The sequence below is a fragment of the Malurus melanocephalus genome, unplaced genomic scaffold (assembly GCF_030028575.1).
Source record: "Malurus melanocephalus ecotype Western Australia unplaced genomic scaffold, MMel_1.1 scaffold_60, whole genome shotgun sequence".
Lineage (NCBI taxonomy): Eukaryota > Metazoa > Chordata > Aves > Passeriformes > Maluridae > Malurus > Malurus melanocephalus.
Window position 1 is genome coordinate 1343421 of NW_026623292.1, and position 23307 is coordinate 1366727.

At 38.7% G+C, this 23307-nt stretch overlaps 1 protein-coding gene across 1 annotated transcript in view; it reads right to left on the reverse strand.

The window, feature by feature from the left end:
- Positions 1-20990: 20990 nt before the first annotated feature.
- Positions 20991-23307, reverse strand: part of GXYLT1 (glucoside xylosyltransferase 1) — a 45456-nt gene continuing 43139 nt past the window's right edge. Inside the window, exon 8 of the mRNA XM_057366135.1 lies at positions 20991-21183. Within this exon, the coding sequence (XP_057222118.1) occupies positions 21103-21183 (81 nt within the window). The 3' untranslated portion in view covers positions 20991-21102. The remainder of the gene's footprint in view (positions 21184-23307) is intronic.

Genomic DNA, 23307 nt, shown 5'->3' on the forward strand with positions numbered 1-23307 from the left:
GTATTTTCTAGTAGAGACATGGCTAGAACTGGTGGTTTATACATGGGCCTCATGTTTCCATACAGCATTTTGCTTGACGGAAAGTAGCTCAACTTATTAATACGATCTGTAGCAGCTTACATGTCAAACTCTTAGATAATGTACCTTATTTTCAAGACAGATTAAACTGAGATGTTCAGAGTGTATTCAGAAATTCTAAGCTTCATTGTCACATGAGAAATTATTTATTAAACAGTAAAAGAAGGACATTAATATGAGATTTCTACATTGCATAGCTAACCAGCTGAAGGAGAAATGATTCTCTTTGTAACAGAAAACTTCAGTCCTGGGCTGGAGGGAATTTTATGCATAACAAGGCAATGGGGAAGAAAAAGAGGTACACTGTTAAAATTTGCTGAGGTGTTCTTTGCAGAAAAGTTCTGGAGTAGAGTGTCATAGAGGGACTGTGTAACCTTGAAGACTTAAGTTATAGCGGGAATTTAATAGAAGACATGGAAGGTCATGCCTGTAAAGATATTCTATTACAGGAAAAGTTTCTGTAGGGAAGCAGCTGAGATCACCGCTATTAGAAATAACAGAAAAGAGAAAGACCTGGGTATGCCAAGTAAGTGCATGGTGCCAGTATATTATGGTAATAAAAAGACCCAAGAGGCATCTGAGGATACCAATATTTCCAGCAGAGTCAAGCTCCAGTAAGGAAAATTCATCCTGGTGGACTTACCAGTGACAGACTTTTTCCACAGACACAAGGCTGACCTAGGATTAAATGGGTATATGCTCACTGAACAGACTTCATGTGGAAATTAACTGTGAGAGGAGTGGATTTCTGATACCACCTCTGAGTGAAAAAAATGGAAATAATAAAYGCCTCAGTTATTGTTAAGATGTAATGATCAGTTCTACAGCAGGATTATTCCAAGATTTGTAAGGTCAGGGTTAACAGGGGATTAGGCTCAATATCAAATGTTCATTCTATACCCCTTGGTCTATACATGACCATACATACTTGCAATTGCTGCCTCCTGTTGCCTGCAGTCCTGTTGCACATAGAGCACATTGCACAAGTAATCCTGTCCTCAAGTTCAGGGCTGAGATAGTTTTATCAGCACTGATTTTCCACAGTACCTTTGTTCCACTGGAATTATGAAGCCAATGAGAAAAAGAATCATCAAAGCTACCAAAAAAATTAAAGTTGGAAGGACTGGATCAGGAGCATGCAACTCGATGCATATCCTCTAATATTAGCTCAGTTTGTCAGAGCATGATGCCAGTAATACCAAAGTTGTAGGTTTAATCCCTCTATTGGTCATTCACTTAAGAGTTGGACTTGATGATTCTTCTGTGACACTTTTATCTCAGGGGATTCTGTGATCTCTGTTAGTGCTCAGCACAGATCAGTAACATAGCTATGAAGTGAACCTCCCAACTGCACCAATTCAGACGTGTTTGATTTTGTGCAGAGCTATAGAATCATGAATTGGATTCATTTAAGATAAAACTAAACCAGAGGATGCAGTCTAGAAGTACACAGATCCTCTTCCATCATAACCACTATGCAGTCCTAGAGACCAGAACAGTCTGGTAAAAACTAATTTGCCACAAATCTCCAAAATGTGGAGAAGTGGGGCTGGGCTGCTGGATCCACAGCACAACCTGATTTGCTTCACAGATCTATTCCTGTTGCATCACATCATTGCACAGATGAACTTGTTCATTCTTAAGAAACAGAAATTGCCATGTCCCTCAGAACTTATGTAAAACCCATGTAAAAATGTATTTCTTTTGTCTTTTCTTAGCAGTTCTTTACTATGCCTACTACAAATTTCCTGCAAAGTGTTAATCAAAGCACTTACTATCAAGTCTATTGAAAATTACTCTTTTTMATTTTATTTTGTGGGAAGAGTTGAGATAAAGCTGACAGAGCATGTAAATAGGGATTCCATGGGAACAGAATTTTCTCAAATGTAGTTTGAAACCCTTCTCTGGAAATCTCAATGTGTGAATTTCAGATCAGTTTGCAGTCTTGACAGAGTTCATGTTCACAGAACTGAACAGATCTGATGTTTCGATCTACAGAAGTTCTTACTAGACAACATTGTCTGATTTCTGCTGTTTCCTATTTCAGCTTCTAACCATCCTCTTTTTGAACTGAAAAATCAAGGGGGAAAAAAAAGGAAAAGAAAAGAAATAATTTTGTTTTATACACTGTTGGCTTTGGAAGTATTTTCCCCGGTATCAGACAGTTTCTGACTGCAGGCTCTGATCTTCCAGCTGATAGGGTCTGAAATGAGGGTGAAGTCTATAACTCCTAAAATGGGCAAACATATTTACCCTGGGTCATTTGTTATTTCTGCCTGATGCTGTGGAATCTCCAGGAGATGGCTGCACAGTATGCATTGCTGAATTATGCAGATAACAGACGAATTTAGGCTAGGGGCTGCCTTAAGCAAACACTATCTTGCTATTGTGAATTTAATATTACAACTATTTTAGCACTTTTCTGCCTTTCATCTGCTTAYTTTAAAAACAGCAGTACTTGTTTGCACTGACATTGTAATACCCTCATAATCTTAAACCATAATGCCAATAAACCACCACTGACAGTGTAATGATTCACATTACCATATCATTACAGATGTAAAAGTCAGTCCCACATACTTCCTACAATGTCAGTATTGGTGAGGAAGCCATTAAGATGTCAGTGGTAGAGCAGAGAATCACCATTATAAGCTTAGTCAAGATAATAAAACATTGCTAAAGGTAGCTACAGGGCCATGCTCAGCAGCTGTTTCCAAACAAACCTCACAGCAGTTTAAAAATAAATTTTGAATTAGTCAGATGCTTGAATCCACATTAGGAACGGATGTTTATGTCAGCAAAARGTCCTATTTGAGACTGTCAGAGGTTGGGGGTTTCTTTAATGTCTATTGTGCAAAGGCATATTTAAAAATAATATTTCAATGTATTTTAAATGAATTAAAAATTGAGGGACAAGAAGTTTACCCACTCCAACTGTAAACACTTTCCCTTTGCTGACAGCAATGAAAAAGCTGTGCTTAAAATGAGATTACACCCAGGGATAGCTGGATATAGCTGACACCAGGGATTTATATTCTATAGCATACACAATATATTCAGGCCTTTTGTGGCCATTAGTATAATTCAAAGTCATATCAAGTTAATTTTTTGCATGAGTTTTTTAAAAGAAATACAATACCAAGCAGATTAATGATAAGTAATCAATAAAGATCCTGTCAAAAAGAAGTTACTTTAACTTGGAAACCATAGAGGATGGAGATTGTCAGGCTCAAATGGGAGTAAGGAAATAGAAAGCTCACAGCAACAGAAATATACTAAAATAAGAGCATTTCCTTCAACAGCAGCTTACATTTATGGACTGTCTTGGTTTGAAAGACAGGTGTTTGCCAATGAAGGCATAGATCCCCCTTGGAGTGGTGGATATGACCCCCCTTCCCTCCGAATTATTATAGCTTTGAAAAAAATCACGGGCTTTCAGGCAAGAATATGGGTAAAAGGGAATAACAGTTTTTACTAATATGTACAACAAGGTGAAACAAGTAACGATAACAATAGCAACAACCAGCCCAGTCCCAAACTCAGTGACAGCCTTACAGAGACACAGCCTCCTCCCCTTTGGTGCAGTTACAGTCCCAGCCGGCAGGGGCGCTGTTGGCTCCCGGCCGGGCAGGGCGGGTGCAATGATTCCCCCGCAGCTGCAGGGGGCGCTGTGCCGCGGGTCCCGGCTGGCTCAGATCTCCCGCATCGACAATGATTGACACAAAATGGCAGAGGTGGATGGAGAGAAGTTCCTCTGCAAAACTCACAGTGGAAACGCCGATCTCGGTGCTCCTCTGGACAGCAAGAAACCCAGGATGGCAAAGAGACGAGCAGAAATCCGGCGGCTGTGAGATGGGATGGAGCAGAGCTCACCCCTGAAGCTGGAATCGCAGGGGTTCCCGGCAAGGCACAGGAGAGAAAACCACCGTGCAGCAAACAGGAACCCAAAATGAGCAGAGATGCTGGTCTCTGCAGAAAAAGGGCAGGCCAGCTCTCCCCGGAGCAGCCAGTGGGCAGACATCTTTCTCTCCGCAAAGCAGCGAAGCAAGCCCAATTACCCCCCCACCACACAAATGCACACACACCCTGCGCTTAGCAAGACTGTTTAGGTATCATTGTCTTCATTAATAGCCCAGCCAGCCATCAAAAGGATGACCCAGCGATTAGTGTATCCCAGCAACAAATGGGAAAGAAAAAAATTCCGAAAGAAAGGGAACAAAAGGAGAAGAATCTTAACCCACAACATGGACATTGCAGTCATGGAAGTGTTTCTATTACGTTATAGAAACATAATCATATTGCTACATTTCTTTATATCTTGTACATAAGAAATCAGAGGTGACTCTTCTTAAGTGAATTTTAACCATCATAAAATTCAGATTTTGTTTCCTCTGTTTCTTAACTAGTTTTCAGGAGTAGATCTTGGAGTTCTTGTCTTTATTACTCAGTCTATATTGAAGCAGGAAGTGCCCTGGTTTTTCTTACATTTCTTAGATGGGTAAGTATTTGACAGGGCAAAGATGTTCTTGAAATTGTCCATGCAATAAGGTCAGTGTGAAGCATTAATAACTCTCAGGGCTCCACTTTTACAACAGATTTTGTTGTCCAATGGAGAGTTTGACAAAGCCAAATTTTTAATTCTCTGTGAAAAATCTTCAAAAACAATGGAAATTCTGTTGGAAATATTTCTTCAAATTGTTTYTTTAACAGTCACTGAAACTGGAGTGACTGTTTTTCAAATGCCCATATGGATTGGTCAGGTTTCCAGTGAGGGTAGAGGAGACAACAGGAGTAATTTTGACCCTGTATCTCAGCTGATGCAATTTTTGTGCCTTATTGAAATATRTCATAACTGTTGCTTTCAACATGATCTAAACTCTATTTAGGGCTTGTAGTCCTTAACAGCAAGAGTTGTTGCTCTGACACATTTCAGTACTCTCTTTGGGTGCAATTACTTGTGTGCAGGAACTTTTTCCCCTTGSTAAATCTGTTATCCCAGTGGCACTACCATCATGGGTGATAAGCTCAGGCTTGGTTATCAGTGGATCCATTTGGAGTTGACKGCCATTGGCTCTCTCAGACATGGAGGAAGCTTCTGACAATTACTCACAAAAGCCACCCCATAGCCCCTACACATACATCACAAAACCTGGCTATGCAAACCCAAAACACTCCTTCAGTCACAGATCCCATTTAGACMCAAAGGACTTGAGACACTGCATTGGGAAGGGCAATTAACCACTGAAGGTCAAACAGATTCAAATGCCGGGTCCAACTCTTCCATACTATCCTTTCAAAAGAGAAAATGTTTAAACACTTTTCAGTACTATTCTGCAAATGATGTAAGACTTAACAGTATGAAGTCCAGGTTTCTGCAGATACCAGGCATATAAGCTGTATTTGTAAATCGTATTATCTGATGGATAACCTTAGGAMAGTCAACCTTTCTTTTAAGAATCCATAAAATTTGAGACAATTTGAAAATGTGAAGAAGGGTTTTTACATCTTTGACAAGTGGAATATGTATATTTTGAAAAGAGATTTCTTTTTAGTGTATTACTAAATTTTATGTGTGAATTGAATAAACTACCTGGTCTCTTCTGGCAGGACTTTTTACCTGTATTTCATTAGGAGACTGAATGCTAAGGAAATATACCCACAAAGCTTCAATACTTAGATAATTGTGATCATGTCCTAAAGCAGTAGTTAAAAACATTTTGTGCCTTTCAGGAGCCATTGTGATGAAAAGATGATAGATTTTGGAGCAGGTTCTCATGARCCATCCCTGCCCTTCCAGCTTTGGGGCAGAGCAGTATCTTCCTGTTTGTGAAGTCTGAGGATGATGAAGGTTTCTATAGGTCAGCAGTGGGCTTAGTTGACATGAGATAATTGAAATGGATCTTGGAAGAAAAATCGGTATAGCTGATAGCAACAATAGAGAGCACCAAGTTCATCTSTATTTCTATTGCTGGCACTCATCCTGTAAAGGCAAAGGTTCCCCTCCCTTCTTCATAGCTATTTTTTTAACTAGGCAGGATTTTATCAGCTTTTCCACTCTTTAAACATTGTCAGTTAGTGCTAGCCAGACTTCACAGTTAATTGTATTCTAATCTACCCAATTAGTCCCCTATTCCCACAAAGACTTACACATGTGGTTAATTTAAAGTTTAACGCAAGTGTGAAACTCTTCTGTGCCTGAGCCTGCCTGCTTCTAATGAGTGAAAAACCAAATGCTTTTCTTTCTGAAATCCCTCCTCAGGAGCCACAGCTTTCTCTTGGCCTTTCATCATTAATCTCAGCTCCAGTGTTATGCACTATCTCACCCATGCCTGATTATTAAGCCTAATAAAACAAAGTGAAAAACAAATCCAAAATAAAAGCCAAGGGGAATCAAATTACCTGATGGCCATGCTTTGTAAATAATGAGTCTTTCATGAAACAAATTCCCTTTCTTTTGCTTTCTGTTGTTTCCTTTCCTCTTTCTCCCCCACTGTGACCCTCTTTAGCCAATACAGCTCACTGTGCTGCCTGTTTTGTAAGCATCCTAGGGCAGGGGCCTTGTAATCTCTACACAGCACTATGCACAGCACCATGCACCTCAGAGAAGTTGWAAATATTAATCAACACACATTCACATTCAATGAAATCAAAAGTCCTAATTTTATGAGTCAATAACACTCTGTCTATGGGTATGAAACAGTAGTAATCCATGGTTGTGGAATTTAATCCTTTTGAAAAGTGCTTTCAAATGGAACTTTCATGTGCAGTATGAGAAATATATGCAAACAAAGGTGCAGACATCTAGTAAACCACTGGCTTGCTGTATGAGCAGTGTTCATTGACTCCCCCACAAAGAAAAATTATGTCCACTTCTGGCCCTCAACCTGCTCCCAGTGATGTTAAGCTCTGTTTGGAAAAGTTTTCCTAAAAATGTCCTTTCCATACTTTTGGATACTAAGCCTATAATTTCTCCACTTCTCTGCCATTCCATTAGTGGCATTAAAACATTACAAAAATGTTAACAAAAAAATTGTAGAAATTAGACAACAGGACATTTATGGTACTTCTGTGTAACCTCAGTTTATCCTTCCTCCTGATTGTGCCTCACACTGCAAGTTTTGATTGCAAGATCTTACTTTGATTTTTTTATAAACCCCTTCCAACTCCYGGCAGCCAAGAGAAGGGTTTTACAGATCAATCAACAGCGAGYGCAGGCGAGATGTTGAGGCTGATGGTAAGGATCATACCTGCATCACAGGATGTCTAGCATGACCAGACTAACCAATGAACTACAATCCTTTCAGGCAAACTGTATATTCTTTCTTGCCTTGATTTACTATTATCCTCTGCACTGCATGGACTCAGGGCCTTCTGGAAAAGAACCCTGCCTCTGACTGTGTCATTGTTAGCCTAAGCTGTTAGCAAATTTTCAAGGGTTTGGTGGGTTATTTCTCTTAGGAGCAGAAGAAATTAAAGAGAGAAACAGATATTAAAAAGAGCAAGACTATTGTTCTATTTCTATGAATACAAGGATGATCAAAGATATATTTCAGCCCTCTTTCCACTCTGCAATGTGTTCCCTAAATGGTATAAATATCRCTGCTAATTTTATACCAGAGTCATGCAGCGTTTTACTGACTGACTCTAACTTGTGGGTTTTTTTCCATGTGGGGACATTTCTTACTCTGGTCATAGTGGGGTCCATCCATTTCTATTCCTGCTGCAGCTTTGTAAACTCTTCCTATGTCTTGCTTTCCCCTGGCACTGAGCATGGACAACCCCAGCTGCAGCCCACAGGATTTGGAAGTGCATAACATCTCCATATCAGTTCCCTGCAGGACTTTCCAGCTGTTCCCAAAGTTAGACAGGCACAAGGAAACCCAGGCAAGAAAAGCAGTGCACAGGAGAAAAGGAGAAAGYCCCAATGCCCATGTACTCAGGCTGGTGAAGTGCTCAGTGGGAAGTTTTTGTACAATTGTGTGCTCCCACTCTTCTTTATGCTGAAGCTGAATTAAACAGATTTTTCCTATTGACCACCAAGTTAGATAAAAGTGTAACAGACCTGCCATGCTCTGATGTGTCCAGGCAGTAGGTGCTGGGAGAGGTTTCACTAGTTTCCCGAAGGTCACAGAGGCTACCATGAGTACCTGCAAAGCAGGAAACAAGAGAAAATCAGAAGGCTTATGCCATTTTTTCTGGTTTTGAACATACTGGAAATAAATAGTCTCCTATTCTTAGTTTTATCTTTTTGCCATGAGCAAGCTGTCCTATTCTTACATTACACTGTGTAGTTCTCTCAAGCCTCCATKATGAACACTCAACATTCACCAAAGTCTGCTACAAAAATTTCTGTTGAGAACATTGGTCACATCAACTGAAAAACACTGGAGTAAACATTGTTTCTAGGTATAAAGCTGACATGGTTTTTTCACTTTTCTCTCACAAATCCCTTGTCCTGAAACAGCAAATTGTAAAACAGAAAATGCTCTTGAAAGCAGGGCTATCATGTATCAGACTGTTAGCTGTATATGTTTATTTTCTGGAAATTCTAGCTTGGAAGAATTTGAGGAAGGAAAGAGATTGTTGCATTTCTGGACTTCTAGACGTGGTAGAGGCTGGCTGGGCATCAGTCTGCTGGTGGGAGGTGATGAGTGATTGTTGCCTTTGCATCACTTGGTTTTGCCTGGGTTTTACCTCTTATTAAATGTCTTTACCTTGATCCATGAGTTTTCTTGCTTTTTCCCTTGCTGTGGGTAGGTGAGCAGCTGTGTGGGCACTTTGCTCTGGCCAGGATCAGCCCACAGCATGTACCACGGTGTGCCCAGGCCGTGCCAGCACAGCTCGTGTCGAGAGCCCTGCTGCCCACATTTTGGGCAGATTGGAATGTGCAATCATCAACCCAGGCTTGTCCCTGCTTTCACAGCTAGATTGCCTCCCTCCTCCCCAGCAGCCCTTGTGTTTACTGATGCACACGGTGAGTTTGCCATTTGTGTGTTCATTGACCTGTCATACTCAGAGTAGGCCCCATCTATTTCCAGGCCCTGCTTCCCCAAACCCTCACAAGCACATCATTGCCCTGCTGATATCCACATGGTCTGGCTTGCACTTACTGTCTTCCTTGTCCCTCAGGATCTCACGTGCATGTCCTGCTTGTGCAGGTACTTTGTTCCAGGACCTGCTCCTCACRAGGGACCTGGTTCCACCATCGTGCCCCCATAGTCTTCCTCCTCTTCCCCAGAGCCAAGCCTCAGCACTGGGAGCAGAGCAGATATGCTTCTTGTCTTTTCTTGTGCTCAGGAATATAACTGAAAGCACATGTTAATTTATTTACCTGCAGGTTCATGACTTGCCAAACATTATGTTTTTATCACTAATTTAGAAGTGTTAGTTCTTCATGCTGTTCCTCAAAAGTAAATTCCTTATTTCTGTAGGATAAGCAAGTTTMTAGCACTCTTGAGTGAGACGGACATTCTCAGCAGGTACCTGTGTTAGCCTGAATAGTTTCAGTGCCAGAAGATGACTCCTTTTAAGGCATGTATTTATTTATTTACTTTTACAGTTCCAAGGATCTTTAAGCTCACTTGATTTTGTGATCTGAATAATGAAATAAGGTTTTATTCAAGATGGTGTCCAGGATCAATCAACACGTAGTTCACTAGGAGATTCCTACTGAAGCTTTTTGTTTAGTAACACTAAACACATCATCCCTTTTTAGAATTAAAATCAGCCTTTATGAGGGCAGCCAGGGTTTAGTCATTGATTTCAACAGTACAGTTTTGTGTGTTTTCATATAAAAGAATCACTGCAGATAGGAACTGAGATGCTGAGGCTTGGTTTGGATCCTGATTGATCTCCAAATCCCTTGTGCAACCACCCAGGCAGCAGAGCTCTACCGCAAGTCCAGGAACAAGGATGAATTCCACTCACCTCCAAAAGAGAACAAGGGTAAAGCAAATGTTTGGAGGATTTTAAGTCTTTAGGGACTAGAAGGGTTCATTCTTCTCATTTTCTTTAGCTGCTATTGTAAAGTTTCCTTCACTGTGAGGCTGGTCCAATTGCCACTGAATGTCACTAGCAAAACTGCAAGTGACTTGCGAGCCAAAATACACTGGAAGGTTATTAGTGTTATTATTACACTATACAGATATGAATTTTTAAGAACTTTTTGAAAGAGATCTATTTCCTCTGGACTGTCACCTAGTCTGAAGAAGTTCCAGCTTTCAGCAAATAACACACAGTGACAGCTTCAGAAGTGTCTYGCTAGCTTCCATTTCAAGGGATGTCAGTTTTGCCTTCAGTGCCTATTAATGTGTCCTGACTTCAATGGGCTTTGCACATATCCTTGTGATAAAAGCAGTCCTACCACCAGTAAAACACCACAGACAGAGCTTAGTGACAGCATGCAGGAGAAGTKCACTGTTACTAATTAAACACACATTTTCAATGTTGGGGTCTTGCTGCCTCACCAAGTACTCATCATAGGACTGTCTGGAGAAAGAAATCACAAAAAGCATTTAATTGGAATTTGCCAAAAAATCCACCAGCATACAATTTTTTACAGAATTACTCAACCCCAATGAATTCCTGAAGCTTTGAAGGGCATGTGTTCTTGGGGGTTAATGCTAGTGCACTGCATGTTGGCAGTAAGTAAGTGTGCAAGAGCTGCTGTTTTTTCACTTTCCCTGCCCTGTGTCAGTTTAGAGTACATGAAGAAAAAGATTTTTGAAGAACATTTTTAATTTACTGCTGCTCAGAGGCTCCAGAGTAGGAAATTAGCATTGCAAATGGAGATCACACTGCTGGAGATCATTTCCATCATGTCTTCCAGCATGATGTTCCCCCACCCTACACACTTATTGTTCCTCTTTTCTATTTTGCTAATTTGGCTGCCTGAGAGTCATAAAAATTTAGTTACACTCTTTGAAACATGCATATTCACAGATTGCTACATTTCTTCTTGCTGGACAGTGAAGTTCTTTTCCTAAGCTAAGTACACACACACCTTTTACCTTTGGGTAGTGTCTGTGTCTGTGAAGTAGAGAACAGAAGTCTTATCACTCAACCTTCTAACTCTTGAGTTGCACTAAAAGGACAGTCAGCAATCTTTTTGACAGCAGATTAAGAAGTAAGGAGCTTAAGAGAATCTCAGAACATAACTTTCAGTGTCCTGCTAGCATGCTTTGAAACAGGTTTCAGTGTATATTTTCAATTATATATTTCTAAAAATTCAGTACACATGGAGTGGTCTGTTTGCCCTTTTCTTACACAAACACATTTACCTTCTGCTAATGGGAGTAGCAGAGGCGTGAACAACATCTGGGTTGTAGGCACTAGCAATCTTCAGAGTCCTCAGCACTCCCAGCTGTGTTACTCATCATTTTAGCACACAGCCAACAAAAACTCAGAGAATATTTCCACTTCATTCTGCATTTTTGCTTCAGAAGGGTAATGAACCTTCTTTCAGTCAAAGCAAAATATTTTACTGYGGATGCAAATTTTCGTCTAATGAATGAACAGCAGACATACATTTTTCATTTGATAAAGACATGGCGCTTAACGTTGTCATTTAAAAAATGTATATTCATACAGCCATTTAAAAATAACCAGCACCATTGTCACAATTATCTTTTCATATGTTTAGCAGTGCCAGCAATTAACTATGAATGTAAATGTAATCAAGCACACTAGCACACTTCTAATAAATAAGGCATTTCTGTAATCCGTTGTGCTGGAAATGGTCTGTGGTTTGCTCTTAAGGAAGTTTGAGAGGAGTCTTTTCCCAGTGAGAAGTGTGTTGGCTCACTAGCACACCACATTGTCCTGAGTCTGCTGAAACTTGTAGGGAAGCCTTGCTCAAAAAAAGGCATGCAACTCCAACTATGGGAAGAAAACTGAGTATTTGTGCGTGCCCTCTCTCATAGACRTGGGAAGTGGAGGAATGTCTGAAAGTGGTGTGCAAGAATGGATTTCTTTGGGGAGGTATTAAGCAAGTTCTCCAACACCTCTGTTAGCACACATGCTCTGTATGCTCCTATGTCACACAATGTAATTTCAACCATTTCCTATATATCTCCTTCCCCAGTCTCCTTGGTTCAGTCTCCACCTGTCAGATGAGAGAAGACCAATTGCTAATGGTCTCTATATTTAAGAAAAGAAACACCAAAATTGTGTTCACRATAGGAAATGGGACACACAATTGAGACACAACTTACAGCAACTTGATTATTTCACTTTGGTCTTGCCCCAACTCCTACCTCTCCTCATCTCTCTCACAGTGCCTCTAACTTCTCTCAGATTCTCAACTCCTTGCAGGAGACCATAGGGTCTCCTTAAAACCCCTAAGACTGCATATTGACAAAAAGATATCAGAAATATAAGCGACGAATTGCATGGAGGCAATACAGTAGCATTTCCTTAGTATGTGTTGAAAAATGGAAGTATTTTCTTTCAAAATCTATTCAGTGCTCTCACAAAATGCCCTACTGAGAGTCCTATTGTCCTTCAGAAAAGGCAGACGGTAACCAAGATTGGGGTACACAGGTCTGTACCTCGAACAAAACRTGCTGTGGAAGGACTCGAGTTGGGGTTGAAAAGGCAATTTGCTCTCCGGAGTCCCTCAGGGATTCCATATTTCTGCTGTGAGAAGGGGTTGTCAGCAGCCATGTAAGCACCTTTTCCCCAGAAAAGGGCTGATACAGCTTTCTCAGTAAAACCAGGCCACCAGAGACCTGTCACTTGGCAACAGTCTTTGGAGCAGAATAGGACTGGACACCGTGCAGGATTTTAAGCAGTGGCCTGAGGGTAGAAGCACCCATGTATCCCAATATTAGGTATTGTTTTTCATTGGTTTGACAGGGAGACTGTGCTCTGTTCTGGCATACTGAAAAGCAAAGACCATGTGAGAAATTTCAGCACTCAATACATCCCACAGGGCTCTAAAGACCCAAAGCACTTGATTAGGCATGGCCAGCCTGCAAGTGCAGGTAATACAAATCGCTGCAAGGAGAAASTTATGCAAACTAGTTAAGTCTCTTATTACAAGCACACTGATTTCTGTCTGTGAGGTCAAGATCATCACTGATTAAATTGTTCTTTTCTTTTTGGTCAGCCAGTTTTGCTAATCAGGATATTCACTACACCTCCCACAGCTCACAGGGGCCATCCACAAGGTCACTAGCAGGTGATGAGAAGACTTTGCAGCTAGGAGAAAGGCAGCTGCAGGCAGATGTCAGAGCTCTTCATAAGTGTCTTCCTCCAAATTCATATAAGAATCTTTTTCATGAGGGATTTTTTGTTTCTGCCTGGTGAAAACTTCACTCTGTGAGCACCAGCTGGACCAAAGACTTCAAGTCAGATTTTACTTCTTTGTGTATAGCACAGAGAATGCTTTTATGCACCTCTGCACCTTCTATTTTCAATTGTTCCTGGACACAGAGTTGGACACAACAAACAACTTCACTGCCATCTCTCTGTATGGAGAAGAGAAGGAATGTATCTCACAAAAAAAGGTTATTTGGGCAGATTTTCAAACTGAATTCTGTGCTTTTGAGATTAAGGCTCTGACAGTAAAGAACATCTCAACACCACCACACACAAAAAATGGGACAGGAATTATGTCTGTCTCTTAAGAAGAGAAAAAATAAGAAAGAGCAAGTAGCCTACAAATATGGACTCCACAAGAGAGTTTCTTGCTTTATAAAAAAATGCCTAAARAAACCATGAGGAATACAATATCTGCTTTTCTTTAAATTTACTTCTGGTGTAATGACAAGCACAATATCATTAATATTGTTTTTCTTTAATGGTTTTGGATCATTAGTTGTCATCATAGTAAATTTCACTAACTAGTTATGCACTTAAATATATGTAACTGTAAGCATGATCAGTAAATTTCACTTACTCATTCCCTAATGGGCTCATTTTTATCTTCAGCTTAGTGAAATCAGTACTAACAGGCAGGACTCAGTTTAAAGAGCCTGTAAGTTAGCTCAGGACTGTTTTCGAGGACTCCAAGACATTTGAGTCTGTTTTATGCAGAATGTCCATTGGCAGATGTAAAAACACATTACTAAGATATGAAAACTCGTTTCTCAGAGATGTCTTGATGGATACATATGTGTACACATACCATGTTGTGTACAATAATTCTCTTTTGTGTATATCAGCCATTAATTTTACTCTCTGAAAGAGGTGTACAGATAAAAAATAGTTTGAATGGCTGAGTTCATGTGTGTGCATAAAATGAATTGCTGGCAATGTAATAGAAATTATGATAAGGTGTGTTTCCACATGTAATGGGGTAGAGTATAAATTTTATGTTTATGCCCTCTGGCAAATAAATAATACAAATTGTCCAAAGGACCCTTGCAGATATCAGGCAATACTTCTCTGGTTTTGTAGCTTTGYTGCTGGGCCCATGCTACTGTCATAAAAACAGAAAACACTGTAGGACCTGTTTTCCTTTTTTCACTGTTCTGCCTACTAAATAGACCTTGGTAACATGGTTTGTGCAGGGGTTAATGTTAAATGTGAAACATTTAACTCTAGAGGATGAACCAAATACATCATATTTTGTCACCTTTTTCAGTGATGAAGTTCTTAGAACTGTCCTCTGACCAGAAATACAGCATTAGAAATGCCACAGTTCTTTAAATAAAGTTTTCCACAGATGATCATTACTGAAGAAATGTAACCCTGCTTGATATTCAGTATATATTTTCTCATGACAGTTTTATGGTACAATTAAATTTAATACTTACTTTTCTACCACTCTGAATATGCATTAGAAAGCCAAGCATCATAATTCTAAACCAATTGGGTTGATTTGCTTGTTGAAATTCMGTTATTGCTCCTTTATGTGCATTTCAAAGAAAGGCCATGGGCTGTACCAGTATATTCAGAGTCAACGCGTGGTCACTAAAGGGCTAGGGCGTACTGAAATTGTATTTGTATGCTCAAATTATGCACTTGATGTGAAAAATGAAACAATGTAATTCTAAAATGGTTTATTGGAGTAACAAAMTGTAGAGAAACAAGAGAGCAAATGGAAGGCTAGGAAGAGAGGCAGATTATAGAACACTGTGTATTACTTGAAAATTATATTGATATTTAGATGGACATAATAACTTAATAAGACTCATTTGAATGCAAAAGAATGAACATTGTGTTGATATTAACTTTTAATGCTTGTCATTTTATGCTAATTTATATTTTTAAACTATAGTCATTTTTTGTAATCAGACTGGATAATTATATCTCAAACATGTAAATTTGACATGATGGTACAACCAATCGAAAAAAAATTCAACTAAGTTCTTGGTTATAAAGAGCTATAAKTCAGTCAAACTGGATTCTGGCTGAGTTTCTGCAAACACACAAATCATTATGCTTTGCAGTAGCAGAATCATTCAGTTTCTCAGAGATGATTTCTTTAGTTGGTTTGCCAAGGGGGCAATGCTAATACACTCTATTTGTGCAGCCTTTTCCCGATCACTAATTTGACAATTTTTTGAGAAGTCTGTCTTCTRACCTTGATATGTGCAAATGCAGTTTTCAGATTCCCTCATGCTAAAMGAATCATTAACAAAAACACATTTTTCTAACACGAAAATGGTGTCAAATTGGAATCATGAGCCCTGTTCTCAAACAGTACATAGTAAGTTTTTTTGTCAATACTAAACATCTACTAACTTTCTAAAATCAAAATGYAAGACTAGTGCCTTACGTTTTATGGATCTGATTTTCTTCAGGGCAATTATTTTCCAACACATATTAAACAAAGTAACTGTGTTTAAGCATGTCAAATAGAAAGGAGCTTATATGGAAAACAAGCACTTTCTTTTCTGAATTTACACTTTGGAGATAATGTTTATTTCATTTTTTTWATTGTATTTCCAGAATTGAAATAATAAATTCCTTCTGCCAGGTCTGTACAGAGAGCTTTTTAAGTTCTCATAACTCAGATGTCTTTCAAAAAATTAAGTCTTTTATCTTGAATGACCTTGAATTTCATCAAATTGGGAGATACTGTGTACAAAGATTTATGTACAATGTTGAGCTAAAAACCTTGCTGCACCAGCCCTCTACTTACTCGAAGTTATTTGTTTCTTTAGYAAGTATTTTTGCAATGGAATACAACCATTTAATGAATTTATTTCCTTGCATACAAGTGAGCAGATGAGATGATTAACATACACAGTAATTTGAAAATCCTTACACCTTCAGCAGGCCATTCCTTCTCCTCATTCTGCCTTTCTTTAGGGTCAGCACTTTATTCACGTTGTCTTTCACAATACAGATTACAACAAAACCAGTAAGMTAAATTTTAACAAAAAAAATATTAACTCAAGCAAAACTCCAGTTGATTCAAGAGGGACATTTCTCCTAAATGTAACCAAAAGTTGAACTATTGCTTTGCAGCTAAAAAAAGTACAGTTACTGCAAATAGCTAAATGAACCTCAGCTTCACTAGCCTCCATGGAAATGTTGAAGCAAAATTCTGCCCCTGAGTTTATGAAGTATTTTACAATGCCATCAAAATTCTTCCTCATTCATCCGCACCTATAATCCATGCAAAGCCCCAAATGCGCAAAACTGCCAGTAGTATCTGTTACAATGTTGAGAAAGCAGAAGTTCTCTATTCCGCCTCACTATCAGGGCTTTCCAGGAGCAGCAGGATGTTCCAGCACTACCCTTGCCAAGGCACTGCAGGGCTGAGGCAAACATGCTACAAGGTCAGTGGTCCTTTGGGTTAGCCAAGGGCTACAGAGGCAGCAGTTCAGTGATGGGTTTTCACCACTGACCACCAAGACAGCAGCAAAGCCATGGGCAGCCTAAAAGCCATTCTCTCTCCCATCAGGAGCAAAACTGTCAATCYGTGAGCTGTAAGGAGCTTGGTCTGCCTTATTTTCTCTCACCTTTTTCTGTGTGTAGGTAGCCAAACTCACAATCACACCCACAGCTAATTAATAATTACAATTACTGTCTCATTCAACAGMGATTGTTCAAGCGCCTCCGTAAATAGCTCTGCTCTAGCATCTGTTATCTGCTYTTCAAATGGACCCATGAAATGCATGCAATAGTTACAGAGAACCAAGATTTACATGCCCTAAGTGCAAAGCAGTGAAAATAGAAGAATTTTGAAATTTTAAGGCCATCCTTATGGTAARAACATATCTTTTCAGCAGCTCAGAGATGATTTTCTTTCATTAAAGCGTCTTCCATAATAGCTAGTGCACACTTACAATGCTAGTTACTTTTTTCCAATTACGTTATTCAGAAATAATTGGATTTCTGGGTTTAATTGGGCTCTAAATTAGCCATAACTTTCATAAAAGCTATTACAGACATTTCTAATAGCAGCTTTTCCTGCTATTTAAGCACAGAGTATTTCAATGAGAGTGATTCACCAGTGTAAAAAGTCTTGGCTGCTGTGAACTCTAGCACTGGTTCAGATTAATTATGGCAATTTAGGGACCATCCTATTGTAATTAAACATTTGCTCAAAACATTACCCAGAGTGTACAACTGTGTCMAACAACTGGTTGTCCTTTAGAAAGATATGATTTTGTTTTCCACCTCTTTGGAAGATTAAGAARCTTTGTGGCAGGTTGGTTCCTGATGATCGAGTTCAGAGGCAGAATCAGCACTTGTTTGTTCTCACCAGTGTTTCCATCAGCTCATCAGGAAGAGGCTTGGTCAGGTGTCCCTCTGATGTCCCTCCCCACCCAAAGTGTCCTGTGCTCTATTTGCTGACCACTCCTGCACACGTGCTTGCACGCAAACATCCCACTATTGAAAAAACAGAGAAGTAAAAATGCAATCAGCTATTTTGAAGAATATTCTGGAGCAATTCCTTTGATTTTGCTGCAGATGATTGAGGGGTCATGATGAGGTGATTCCAGGTTAAGAGAAACAGACCTGGCCTTTGCACTTTTCCCTGGTTTCTGTCAGTGGYGCCTCTATTCCAGTGCTGCAGTRTCTGTGATCCTCACAATCTTCACCRTAACCTGCAGGCTGGGCTGTGATTTAGGTATCACTGGGATAAGGAAAGGCCTTAATCTATCAGACAACACAGCTCCTGGATCATAATGATGCCTTCTRTAATTATGTCCTAGCCTGGTGGAGGATAGAGGATAAGAACAGCAATTAATCCACTGTCCACATTCCTGCCTACTGCCTGGCCCCTGCATGCCATGTTTCCTGCACTAATTGCTTGAGAGAGTCTGAGGTTTTGCTCAGTCCTTCCTGATTTAGTCTCAGGTGAAAAATGAAGCTTCTCCCAGATCCACAGCTCAAGACTGTATTAATTGTGTAGCACTGGACTTGAGGATGGGGTGTGATCAAATATGTCAACACTCCGAAAAGATCTGAGAAGGAAGATTTATTGGGCTTTGTTTTTTAGAGAACAAGTTAGCTAGCAAGACTCTATCTGTTGTTTTTTTTTGTTTTGTTTTGTTTTGTTTTTTTGCTTTGGAAAATGGATAATCTAAGAAAATTTTAAATGTATTGCGGTAAATTTGGCTTGTCCTCTAATGCACTTACTCTTCTAATGAAGCCCACTTCTTTGCCAAGRATAGTGCCAGAGGAGACAAGCCCTAAATTTTTTAAATTATCACAGAAAAAACAGAACACTYCTTCAGTGATTCACATAAGTCTGAAAAATATTTGCCCACATAACAAATTAAAACATGAGAATCTGGATGCCTACAAATACATATTTACATGTGAACTAGGTGGCCAAGCTTCCATTTTATCTCTGCARGTTTTTTCTCATTTACACCCAAATGAGAAAAAGAGGATTAAGCCCACTCTACTATAGACACTTTGGGGCTCAGCTCTGTGTCTGAATGCAGGTGCTCAGACCTATCTGAGGAGCCCTGAGGGATCCCAGCTGTCTTTTGGGTGTTGATCCTGGAGGGTACATATCTCCCAGGGTCCAAGTGTCACAACTGTAACCCCACATCCAAGACTGGAGCACTTGAAGACACACGAGAATCCTGCCTTTGTGCAGCTGAACCGATATCAAGAATTCAAAACATTGAAAAAGCTTTGGATGTGCAGAGACTTCATAGGACATCATAAGACATCACCATCAACTTCATTTATCATGTTATTATGAAGTCCAAACAATATCTGACCTGAAAGACATGACATGACATAAATCCAAAATTTGCCAAAAATAAATAAGAATGTTGCAACAATTCAGTTAAACTTTTGATTTTCTTTTCCTTTTCCTCTAAAATGCTGGAGACTTTGCATTTTCTAGCAAATAAGTCCTCTAGTGACAGGTATACTTTAGGCAAATGGTGAGTGAAAACATTTTAGTGTCTTGCTGCAGATGCTTTTTTGTTTTGCATTATCCATAATAACTTGGAGGAATCTTCGAGATCTACTTCAAGGCTGAGAACATTTTTGTGAAATTCATTGGCTAAAGCATGTTTTTTTCAACTACCTAAGAAAATTCAAGGCTCTATTGTGTAAGGGCTTTATTGTGTAAATAGTGAAAAAAGATATCAARGCATGTGTCAACTCCGAATCCTTTTCTAGACAACAGAGTTTCACAATTGACTTCAACAGAAGCAAACTTARACCTTCTAATTCAATATTCCAGTTTGTCAAGGATGAATAAAATCTTACTAAATTGTAAAAGGAATTTGGTGAATTGAGTCAATTCACCTAGTTAAATGATTTTTTAAAAAGTAATCAGAAGAGATGTCTTATTAAAAAGCARTGTTAAAGTATGTGAACTTCCTTTGGTGCCTGTTTCATATAAGTAGAGATTTATCAATATTCATCAATAATATATTCACCTATGGTGACTGTGAATAATGGGATGTTTAATATTCCCTAAATTTTTTAGATAACCTTCGTGAAAAGTCATTAATTATAGTATTTATCTCCTACTCAAAAAAGAACATGATAGAAAATGACAACTCAATTTTCCTCTTTGACATTTCAAATACAACTAGGTCACATTAATCAATCAATAATGTGCTTATCATACACTGTGGTCAATTATATCCCAACTATCAGTGACAGTTTTCTGGCTTGCAATCTGGACACATATACTGYCATGACAACTACATTCTTTTTAGCCCTTTTGTATTTTACAAGCAGTGCTACTGCTTGAGGCACATCATAAATGTACAAAAAGGGCATCAGATACATCATAATTCCAATTCCATTTCTGTGTTATTAGTATATTTCCAAAGAATAAACTTTCTGCACACTGAAATGCAAGAAAAATAGGAAAAGCTTTCCTTCTCTGAAGAGAAAGTTACACATTAGATAAAACTGGCAGCGCTACAAATAGAACATTTGCATTTGGTGATTGCAAGGTAGTGATTATAGCTCACCACTTWAWTGAAGTCATAAACTAGCTGAGTATACTTCTTTGGTTTATTGCACCATGATAACCTTTTATTTTGGAGTTGTAGCCACATAAACTATGATTMTTARCGATATTTCTGTCAAAGACATCATTAATACTGTTTGTCAAGACATTATTTATTTTCTGGTCTATCTAAAGATCAGACAGTATCTCTCAAATGAACTTTGACACAGTTTTAAATAGAACTTCTCACCTTCAGACAAATCATGTAAATCTTAACCTTCCTGTTTTTATCAAAATTATTCTGAATGAATGATACACTCCTAGATCTTATGATACAATATTTCTCCATTGGAAAATGCTGACTGGTGAATTGTGTAATTGATCATTTCAACAGTAGCTGACTCTAATTGCCTTTGAAAAATACTTTCTGATAAGGAACAACAGAAGATTTTCAATTTTTTTTTGAGAATTGTTTTTAAATAAACTTCTTCTCAAATATTGAAAGTGACTTAATAACACAGCATAAAGGAAAACTATGGAAGACACAATTCAAAAATAAATTATCCTGAATTTTTATTTTAAAKAAATTAATTTTGACATATTTGCTCAGATTAGGAATTTGTTTTAMATTGCAGAGTTTCACATGAAGCAGAATAGGCAGGTTTTGTGTGGCCACAGGCTCAGTCAGGCTAAGGACACAAGCACTGACTGATGAACCTTCTCTTTCCCACAGAAGTTATGCCTTCTGGAGTACCATCCTCCATGATTTCCTGAAAATGAGAAAATATGACTGTTCATATTTATGGGGTTTTTTTTCATCTTTCTTGCATAAGTTTGGTTCAACTGGCTCATAGATGGAGAGCTGAGAAGGAAGAAGATGTGTGAGTTCTCAGCCCTTCCAAGTGCATGATGAGACACATTATACAACTTCCTTTGTAAGTGCCAGCAGCAGAATATGGAAACAAGCGGAAATTTGAATATCAAAAGTCATTTTCCAGTTTACCCACCCTTAAAGCCTGTCACAACACATTCCCAGTAGTAATTAGCTACCCTGTTCCAATTCAGAACCATGGGTATCACAGAGGTGGTTGAATGACCCTATCTGTCACAAATTAATTTATTCAGGATAAAAACAAAGAGAAAGGAATAAAAAAATGTTGTGCATACCTAAAAGTTCAATAATAGCTGTTCACATGATATTATTGTTTTTACATCATATTGTGATGCTGCTATACTCACTGGGACATTTAAAGGGTAATATAGTAATAATTTATGAAATAAGATACTCTGATATGCAACAGTATTCCTAGTGGTGCATTTCGTACCGTATTAACAGTACAAAAATGGTAAAAAGCTGATGGTGGCAGTGGGTTCCCACTGAGACATACCCTATTACAGTGGTATCCATGTCAGCATGTCAGCTTCTTGCCTTTTAATCACAGCTTTGACATTCAGTGACTACAGTGTTTTTCTTTCAAAAATCATACAGGTTTTCACCCAGGAGCCAAAATCATTTAGATGACATTCTTCCTCCAACATTAAAGCCAATTAATGAAAGAAGTGTAGCTAACTTCCATTGAGGAAGACAGGTTGCCAGCACTATTTGTGTGTGCAGCTGTAAGAAAAAGTCTTTCCTTAACCCATATCTTGAGCCCTAGTAGGTGCTGTGATGAGACATCAGAGAGTGGGGAACATTCCTGTGGCAATTTGAAGGTACATTTCTCTTGCCCTCACAAACATTATGTTATGCTACCAGTGCACAAATACACATGAAAGTTGCCAATGAAACCTGACATTTTGACATTTAGTTAATGTAGTATATCCAAAACAAAGGCAAGACCCAGAAATTATGACCTATCCTTACAAAGCTAAAATTAAAACATTGTTGAGAGAGGTATGCTGATATATCAGTTAGCTCAAATAATTTGACTTGGTGAGAAATGGCCTTTCAATCCCTGAAAAAAAATGTAATACTTCAATAGTTTACTCAGAAATTGTAAGAGAACTTTTCCTGAGACCTTTGCCATTGCCTGAAGTGTGGYCAGACTGCCAGCCACAGCTCTTGCTCCAGAGAGGCAGGAGGTTTCCTGTACAAAGCCTTGTTTGGATTTTAGTGATGCTTTGAAAGAGAGACATCACCTCCCCACAGGAGAAAAGAGCTCTGACAGATAGACAATGTGCAGTGGAACAGGCTCTGCCTTAGAATTACCTTCTTTTCCCCAACAAAGTATTTAAATTGAATTACTCGGCTCTACTAAACCATTGAGTTTATTATTTAATCTTTAGTTTCTTTTTTTACACCATTTCCATATTTTTATTATACTACCATCTCCCATCAGAGAGATCATCTTTGTTAGAGWAAACTGAAAATCACTGGTTATGACAAAAAGGAATTCCCATTAACAAGTCATCATCTAATCATTTTAGGATCTTTGTATCCTATTATCAGCTTTCTTATGAAATACCATTTCTTAATGACAGGGATTTGACTAATACTGTGTGAACTCTGTTAATATAATTTGAAAGTTACAGCCAAGTGTGTATTTATGGAATAAGGCATCATCTCTTTCATGCTTGCACATAATTTTAGCTTGTGATTTGATCAGATGTGGATGTTGAAAGTTAATTTTCATCAAATCAACTGAGGAAGGAGGAAATTTCATCAAATCAACTGAGGAGTTATCAGCATTTTCTGCTGAATTAAAATATATTGGCACTGAATTCAAGGGGCCTCAAAGGGAATTAGATTTTCTTCCTCTGTGTCCACAAAATTTCCTTTGTGGGTGACAGAGGCAATCTATCCATTTAGTATTTTCTTTGAGGGCCATGGTACAATTTTTAGGTGAGATATGTAACTTTTACTATGTTTCAGCTGGTTTCAATGAAGGTCAGGC